This window comes from Loa loa (assembly GCF_000183805.2).
Source record: "Loa loa unplaced genomic scaffold supercont3.178, whole genome shotgun sequence".
NCBI classification, from domain to species: domain Eukaryota; kingdom Metazoa; phylum Nematoda; class Chromadorea; order Rhabditida; family Onchocercidae; genus Loa; species Loa loa.
The window spans coordinates 57,439-66,838 of record NW_018108358.1 but is presented as its reverse complement, the minus strand read 5'-3'; the positions used below and the strand labels follow the sequence as shown (position 1 = coordinate 66,838).

Here is a 9,400-nt window from a genome sequence, read left to right as displayed (position 1 = left end):
ATTAAATTGCTGAAATAGCTATGACCACCGGAAAGTCATAATAATTAAAAAATTAAAAGAACAAAAGCGTTTAAAAAAATGTCTAAAATAACACTACACAACTGACTTCTTCGGGCAGTGGAAACATCACTATCAAAACCATCAGATGAATCGGTGTAGTAGTCAGGCCTATCATATTCATCATCACTTTCATCCCATGCTTGTCGACTTCTGAAATACAACCAATCAAATTCTCAGCTTTATCCAAATGTAATTGATAAATAGTAATTGGGTTGTATTTTAATATAATGTAGTCAGCGGCTTATTTAGTAAACCACCAGATGTTTATGTTGAACTGGTTGTTGATTCGGTCACTTCGAGAAAAACTGCTGTTCGGAAAAAGACGAATACACCACAATGGGATGAGCAGATACAGGTAAGCTGGTTTATATAAACATTTACATAAACTTTCAGAACAGTACGTTTTTTTACTGCGTTTTTTTTACTGCAAAGGATAGTATCTTTGATTCAAAATGGTATATCTTTTGCAGCTATGTACCAGGACGGTTTTACATTATATTTACTAAAAGGACCTACGCTGTCACTCGTTTTTCGTTTAAACTACCGGTAAAAAGACTGATATGATTCCATAAGAAACGGTTTTAATCTACAGTGGTTGATAATAAAGCGAGGGCCCGATTATATTTGTAATCGTATGAACTGTTATCTTGAGATCGATTAGCATAAAATCGCGGTTTGGCGTACTTGGACATCTTGTAAATTGATTCGTTCCGATCCACTTGTTTGATGTGCTTTTTCACATTTGATATTTGTGGAAGGGGATCGTTTATCTTGTGATACTCACACTGAAATAGCAGTATCATATTTTAATAGCTTAACGAGTTAGGTAATAAAACTAAATTTACTTTCCTCAAGTTCGAATTCTTTTCATTGTTTTATGCTTAATGCACAGATTCAAGCTCACGAGTCATCGGTTCTTGATTTTCGTGTGTTTGGAAAATCAAAATTGTTCGAGGATTCACTGATTGGTCAGAAAATAGTAAAAATGTCTCATGCAATTAAGAAAGAGGCAGATAATGGAAAATGTAAGTATATAATGGTCTTCCTGTAAATTTCTGGTTTCAGTTTCCTTAATATATATTTGATTTTTTTTTAATCAAATTCTCATATTTTAATTTTTCATTATATAGTAAAAAACATGCTACATCCGCCTTTAATCCTTCTGATTTGAAATTCATAATTATCTCACAACATGATTCTTTTTGATCTGTTAATCGCTTAGCAGTGATATCTTGACCTAAAAATGTTTCCCTGCATCATGTAGCCTTCATTCAAGTATTTCATCAAAAAGTAGATTTGTGGAAACATTGTAGAACTGCTGAGTATTGCTTTGTGTTTAACTTTATTTGCTTTAATTCTTCATTTCAGCGACCTTGTTTTACTCGTTCTGGTTTATAATTGAGTTTTTTTTATCTTAATTTTCTTTGAATATCCGTTAGCGGTGTCATTTCACTAGGACTCTCACGAGTAATATGGTATGGATTTTTCTCGGCAGTTGAAACCGTTGCACTATAAGTTCCGGGAATTTTTTACATCTCTTAACTGAAATGGGTGAGCAAATAGGGAGATATGATTAATAAACATTTATCGAATGTAGAGAAAGGCTTTCAGAATGGAAGCAAGCCTCATTCAATCCACATAAATGCCGATTCGAATGAATTTCATTTACAAGTCAGAAGCATGACCAATCTTCTGCACTCTGATTGGCATTTGCTTCTAGTTTTCCTGTACCACTATGGTATAGCGACCTTGGTTGTATTAAAATTTACAGTGCTAACCTAGATTTCATAAAAGCACTAAATTCTGAGCATCATAAAAGTATAGTGGTATTTTTTATTTGTAATTACAGTTTTCATAATACAGTGGTTATCCTTTTTGTAGTAATATCAACATTTTTTCAGTTGACAATACAAATATGACTCTGCACCTTTCTTCACCAAAAGATATGGCAAGAATAGGCGAACTGAACATTTCGTTATCTGGTACCGTTATACGTTCCAAGAAAAAAAATATGGGTAAGTATGATTTAATTATCAACACTTTTCCAGTTGGAGGTTGCGTGTGGAATAACAGAAAGTAAGGTTATGTAATTTTTTTGCATCTAAATAGGGACAGCGATTTTTCTGGTAACTTGACCGGACGCGCTTTTAAAATGATATGTTGAACAGCAAGCTATATGTTAGCCTTCCTTGCACTGTTAAACTACTTCTGTTCACATAAATATTGGTGTTCTCTTTAAAATGTAAAGTGCCTGAGAAAGACTCTATTTTTTATATACTGTGTTTAATGAATGTCGAACAGATGCTACTGTAAATGAAATGCTTCTGTGATTAGCAGGTATGTAGTGATGTTCTGATTGTCATTTAGTGGTCCAATAGATCAGAGTGATTATCAGCTTTATCCTTTATTTTATTGAAACGCTCTTACCACCTACATAACACAAAAAGGAAGCAATTCTCTTTGTGTATTTGTATCAATAGATAGTCAAGTATTTTCAGTTTCTCCCTCGCAAAAATGATAGTCTGTGAACAGCATGTGCCTGATTGTGATGTTCAACGCAGTTTTAAGTCAGTGGGAATAGAAGGGAAGGTATGTAATAGACTTGTTTGCTTGGGGATGAAGGCAGAAGTTTTAGTGCTAAAATAATCACTCCTGTCAATTTTCATTATGAAGTTAATAATTTTAACCAAATTGCACATTGCTAATGCACGTATGATTTGTTTCGAAAGTGCAGAGAGCTTTATTGATTGAAATGTCCAAATGGAGGTATAACAGCTGATACTATTAAATAATGAGAGCAAAAGAAAATTTTTTTACATTACGTCTGAATAAAGCAGTTTGTGTAGCAATTTTTTCTGAAGAAGACTACTCTTTTACTGAAATAAAAAGAAAAAAAGTGACAATGATTAAAGAAAATTTAGAATGTGGATCGGAGAACCTGACTTGGAACTCTGATGAGAAAATCAATCTCCTCTGCCTTGTAAGCCAGAAAACTGTGCGTCGTATACAAAATTCGTTTTCTGGAATTTTCTTCTAAATCTTACTTGTGTTCTACTTGCACATTAAATTTCTTTCTCTAAAACTGTCGTCCCACCGTTTTTAATTCTGATCATTTTCGTTTCTCTGTCAGTTGGTGCGATTTCCTCCTTGTCATCCCTATAAATGGTTTATTCATTCTTCTTCGTCAGTAATCTGCTAGATATGGATTTGAGAAGGAATGGTGGGGGAAGTGGAATTTGTGAACTTATCCTATTTAGTAGCTTAAGATCTCTTCAAATAATGTTTAGGCAACTATAGAAGATACGTCAAAAATGTAAGTTCCAATATGCTAGTGACTATATAAATTGCCTCTGTTAAGCATATTCTTGCACTGGAATATTTTGTACAGTTTTTGCATTTTGGGCAAAGTATAACATCAGTATGAAGTTTTGTGTTCCTCTAGGTAATTATATCGATTTTCGAAATGTGACTAGAAAACGTTACTGTGTTATACCTATCTTTTGTTCATTTTTGATTAAGATGGTTGAGTGATTGCAGTTTACAGTGATCGCAATAGATAGCGAGTAACCTAGCATTTGAATATGCTGGCGACTTAATGACGACCACTTGTTATTAAGAGAATTTCTGATTATGTTCCTATCATCAAATTAACTGAAATAATTATCAAAGGGCATCCTCGTCGCGCGTGTTATTTGATTAACACATTTTCTCGTGAAAAAGCTTTATGAATTTGCAAATGCGAGCGATAAGTAAACGCGGAGCAGTAAGCTTATATTTTATCTGTCTGTCTTACGTTTTATCTTTTTTTCAAAAATTTTTGTTACTATTGATATTGTGCTTCTGTAATCTTAATGATCAATTGCAGTTGATAATTACCACTCCTCCTATTCCTCCTTCTCCTCCTCCCCTTCCCCTCGTATTATGTCTTCAATTATCTGCATGATTCTTCAAAAATACATCCAGCGTTATTCATTTACCATTTCGTTACTGGACTGCCGAGAATTTCAGATTTTTTTTTGTAATTATTACATCGGGAAATATCATCAGTGCATTGATGAAGCTTGTATATTAGAATGAAATTTTCGTGGTTTTAATGTTTAGCATATCGTTATACACTAACGTTTGTTTTGAATGTTATGTTTGCTTTCAAAACCCGATTCTAGAGTTTTTTCTTTGTTTGATTTGACCTTAGTTTTTTAGCTTCTTAGTTGTTCCTAATTACATTTAATTTTCTCATAGTTCTTGAAAGGTTCTAGGATATTCAGTTGTCATCTGAACTTATTTATCATTCCATTTTAAATTCTTATTCTCAACGATAACTGTGGAATTCATGATGTTTTAGATAGTATGTAGTTTTTAGGAGGCAGTCATGCTGTAGAAGGACACGTCGGTGAAGCATCCACTTCTTGTCCGAGTAATATGGCAAATGGTTGTTTTGTTATTAATACCACCAGCACTACTGTAGCAGCGAATAATGCTAATCGCAAGAATAATTCTGGTAATTTCCACATCAGATTATGCTTACCGCGTATTTTAAAGCTTACAGATGGAGTTCCTGGACATTATTGCAGGAAAAAGTAGAGACACTATGCTTTCACAAACTCATGTTGGTTCAGCCGTAGCTGAAGAACGTTTACCGGATGGATGGGAATTGCGTTACGATGCTTACGGGCGGAAATATTATGTCGATCATATAACAAAGAGTACGACATGGGAGCGTCCAAGCACAACGCCGCTACCATCTGGGCAAGTTATTATTGCATTGAAGCTCATATATAAATGAAGCATATTTCCTTATATCTAAAACCTGCAATTACTGCCTCATGTTTTTGGATTTGAAAATGAAACCTTGGTTCTTTTGTGATACGGATTATTAAAGGGAAAAACAGCATGGATCAGTCATCATTAGGACAATGAAATAAAACATGCTGCTTAATCTCATGTCATTTCTAAATGGCTCTTGCTATTGAAGGTCTCATAGTTTCTGGTGATATGATTTTTCTATGGAAACTTCCAAATTCTAATAAGGACGAATGCCTTCTAAAATACAGTGGACACAATTTTAAGTGCTTTTTTGCAGATGGGAGATGCGGCGTGATCCACGAGGTCGTGTATATTACGTAGACCATAATACAAGAACAACTACATGGCAAAGGCCTACAGCGGACATGTTAGAGGCACACGAATTGTGGCAGTCAAATAGGGATCAGGCAATGCATCAGTGGGAACAAAGATATTTGCTACAGGTGTCACGTTGAACTTCGTTGAACTTTAATACTCTTCGTTTCTCGTTGTAGTGCATATTTATTTAATATAGCGTTCAATTGTATTTCTGCATTTCGGCCTTTCATTATTATATTTTTGATGGTAAAAACAATGATTATATTATTAACGTTTTTATTTTGAATGAATCGGATGTGAATGAGCAGAATTAAGAGAGATGAGAAAGCGGTGTTGAATAAGGAGCAGGATTTCTAAACGATACGAACAAACACCAATAATTGGCAATTTAGTTGCCTATTGTTATGACATTCTCTCCAAACTAAAGCTCAGTGTTGATTGGGGCTTGTAAATCACCAACTTTATTTTTTTGTAATCTATCTTGTTTTCTAGAACGAACTGAGTGGAGCGAAAATGTATCTGCAATCTAAAAATTGATCTAATGTATTAGCAGCTAGGTTTACATAAGTTTTTGCCTAGAAAATAATAATATTTGTTCTAGTCAAATGCGATGATATCAAACGATGACCCGTTGGGTCCATTACCAAATGGTTGGGAGAAACGTGCTGATCCAAACACTGGACGTATATATTTTGTTAATCATGTCAATAGAACGACACAGTGGGAAGACCCTCGTACTCAAGGGTACGTTCAAGCTTGTCTGTTAGTATCTGGTAACTTTTTAGAAAGTGAATAGCAAAGAGGATAAGGTGAGGTGGTTGTTGCTAGATGGCGCGCATGAAGTAAAAGTATTAGCGTTTTGAATTAAATCCAAAATCTACTGAATTTCTAACAAATTTTAAGCATCTTGAAGCGGATTTTGGTTTTCTGGAATGTTCTTGAAGATTTATTTAGAGCTTTTTTTACCTTATTTTGCAATAAGATGAATTTTTGTAGCGTATCAGATGAGCCGCTACCAGACGGTTGGGAAATGAGATTTACGGAACAAGGCGTACCTTTTTTTATTGATCATAATACGAAGTCGACCACTTATAATGATCCTCGTACTGGAAAGCCCGTAGGACCTTTAGGTGCAAATGGATTGCCGATGAGTTTCGAAAGGACATTTAGATGGAAAATAGCCCAATTCCGGTATTTATGTCTGGTAAGTCATTTATTAATTATGTATAAGAATGCTAATATGGATGATACTATTTCTGAAATTGGTACGAGAAGTTTACTAAGTTGCATCATTTGGAAAGGTGGAAATCGCATTCATTACTGTGTGATGTAAGGTTAGATCAGAAACAGTGAAGGAAAAGATAGCTCTGAAAAGCTGCAATCTAGTTTTAAATCTCTCCTCTATTTTTATTCAGTCCTCCAAAGTTTTTTTTCAGTCGAACAGTATCCCAAATCACGTGAAAATTGCCGTCTCACGCAACAGCTTATTTGAGGATTCATACCAAGAGGTGGTTCTTATTATTTAAATAATTGTCAGTTTGATATGACCAAATTAATGAACGAGGCATTACCTGGAAGTATATGGGATATGTAATATATGCAATTATAATTTTATGAAATTTTAGATAATGAAAAAGAATCCGGTGGATCTTCGTAGGCGCCTTTACATACAGTTCCGCGGTGAAGAAGGTCTCGATTACGGTGGCGTTGCGAGGTATGTTTTGTTTTTAATGAGGGCCAGCAGATTTTGGACATTTTTTGGACGCAGAAATATCTTCACATTTTGTAAACGTATTTCTTAGTTTAGAATTTTCTATTTATTTTGAGGACAGGACATTCTAGCGTTTCAAAGGAGGATTTTATTTCAATATTTTTTCAGAACTTTTAATTGGCCATCCACCTTCACGGCATCCTCATAAGGAGGAGGTGAAAGCTTGATGATCTTCATGGAAATGAATTCATCCATTTCAGGGAATGGTTCTTTTTATTATCGCATGAAGTACTCAATCCTATGTATTGTTTATTTATGTATGCTGGAACAAATAATTATAGCTTGCAGATCAATCCTGCCTCTTTTATTAATCCTGATCATTTGAAATATTTTGAGTGTATTGGGCGATTTATTGCCATGGTATCTTCTTTTTGAATTTTCGTTTTCGCATATTTTCTTACGTCTTTTTTCAATTTTTGCTGTGTTGTGGTTGGAATAAATTAATTTTATTTGCTACTATCCAACTGAGCCTTTAATTGTTTAACAAGTAAATAGAGATGTCTTGCACTTTTTGCATCTTACGTGGTCTCGCAAAAAGAAAAACATGGTGCAAATATTTTTTAATCCTATTTTACTTATTAAATTTTCAGGCCCTTTTCCACGGGAAATTTATTTATAGTGGATTTACGATGCCTTTTTATAAAAAAATGCTCAGAAAAAAGTTTACGCTGAAAGATTTGGAGAGCGTTGACGCTGAATTTTACAACAGTTTAATATGGATCAAGGACAATAATGTGGATGAATGTGATATGGAACTGTATTTTGTTGCTGATTACGAGCTATTGGGTGAAATTAGAACTCATGAATTGAAGGAGGGTGGTGCTGAATTGGTACGTGCTTGCTTACTTCTAACTTATTTTTAATATATGATGAACAAGAGTTGAGATTTCTCGTTGTTACGGGGTGATAAAGAAGTTTGTACCATTTGTGTGCTCCAATAAAGTGTTGAGGTTATGCATACGGTGCCGTTAAGATTTTCCTAGAAAATGTTCATCACTTTTGAACCTCGTTATTGTATTGTTCCATGGTTAGATTCAGTTCTTTACATGCTGTCTTTTGTATTATTAGTGCATATATCTTGATCTTTCTGTCTTTTCCCGATAACAGGGAAGGTAGGGATTCTTCGTTCCTGGTTGTATTTAGTATTTTTAGTTACTACTAAAAAAGCTTTTCTTTGTATTTTTATATTAAAAATTTTGTTTCATTTTGATAGACGCATAACGGAGATGTTTTGTTTCGTTCTTTCCCTGATATGATTAACCGCTATCAGTGCATGACTTTGAAATAATTGTAAATTTATATTGTAGAAAGTATGCGAAGAAAACAAGGAAGAATATATTGAATTATTGATGGAGTGGCGGTTTAACCGTGGTATTGAACAACAAACACGGTCATTTTTCACCGGTTTCAATTCTGTTTTTCCACTCGAATGGTTGCAGTACTTCGATGAGCGTGAGCTGGAACTGCTGCTGTGTGGAATGCAAGACGTCGATGTTGATGACTGGCAAAGGAATACTGTTTATAGGCATTATGCACCACAAAGTAAACAGGTAAATCGTGATAATTTCAGTTTGTGGAAGTTATAAGAAATGTATTGGCGTATTTTCTGATCAAATAGGGCTTCATAATAGATGCAGAGAGAAAGAGTTAGTGGTGTTGCCCTTCCCATTTTATTGTCTATGATTTTTTATGATTATTTTATTAAGTGCGATGGGAATTGTTACAGTACTCAGTGTCGTCGTTGAAGTTTCCTTTTTTCGATGTAATTGTTTCTATCGTGAAAGATGATATAGTGATTAGTTTTGATGTTGGAGATATAAATCTGTGCGACTAATCCTTTATTATTTTTCATTTACTTTTAATTCTACTGTTTAATTTTTTACCACTTAACTCTACCGTTTTACTATTTACTATTTAATCAGTTTCATTTCATCAGAATATATGCGAGTTAAATGATAAAAGCAAAGGAAAAGATGAATGCACGGATGTACGGTCTTCTCTGTAAATTTTTCTTACGAAAATCGTTGCCTTTAATGTGCGTTTAATTTAGGTCTTATGGTTTTGGCAGTTTGTCCGTTCACTTGATCAGGAGAAGCGCTCGCGCCTTCTCCAGTTCGTTACGGGAACTTGTCGGGTACCCGTTGGTGGTTTTTCCGAGCTGATTGGTTCAACAGGTCCGCAATTATTCTGTATTGAACGAGTTGGTAAGGAGAACTGGTTGCCACGATCGCACACTTGCTTCAATAGACTCGATCTGCCACCTTACAGATCTTATGAACAGCTCGCTGAAAAATTAAATAGAGCTATTGATGAAACGGAAGGCTTCGGGAATGAATGAAGCTGTAAATACATGGCACTCATATATATTTTCTTTGAGATGCTATAGCTTCTTACTGGATTTTATTTCTTACATAAAATTACCGTCTTGTAAGTAAACTCGACTTCAAC

The 9,400-nt window shown here is 34.5% G+C and overlaps 1 protein-coding gene across 1 annotated transcript in view; it reads left to right on the top strand.

Annotated features, from left to right (window-relative positions):
- Window positions 1-9,400, top strand: part of LOAG_18030 (WW domain-containing protein) — a 10,516-nt gene extending 1,116 nt beyond the window's left edge. Inside the window, exons 3-16 of the mRNA XM_020450700.1 lie at window positions 310-415; window positions 953-1,085; window positions 1,962-2,075; window positions 4,421-4,558; window positions 4,632-4,806; window positions 5,141-5,306; window positions 5,783-5,925; window positions 6,178-6,385; window positions 6,618-6,689; window positions 6,807-6,895; window positions 7,153-7,312; window positions 7,543-7,782; window positions 8,260-8,502; window positions 9,003-9,400. Of these exons, the coding sequence (XP_020305587.1) occupies window positions 310-415; window positions 953-1,085; window positions 1,962-2,075; window positions 4,421-4,558; window positions 4,632-4,806; window positions 5,141-5,306; window positions 5,783-5,925; window positions 6,178-6,385; window positions 6,618-6,689; window positions 6,807-6,895; window positions 7,153-7,312; window positions 7,543-7,782; window positions 8,260-8,502; window positions 9,003-9,290 (2,275 nt within the window). The 3' untranslated portion in view covers window positions 9,291-9,400. The remainder of the gene's footprint in view (window positions 1-309; window positions 416-952; window positions 1,086-1,961; window positions 2,076-4,420; window positions 4,559-4,631; window positions 4,807-5,140; window positions 5,307-5,782; window positions 5,926-6,177; window positions 6,386-6,617; window positions 6,690-6,806; window positions 6,896-7,152; window positions 7,313-7,542; window positions 7,783-8,259; window positions 8,503-9,002) is intronic.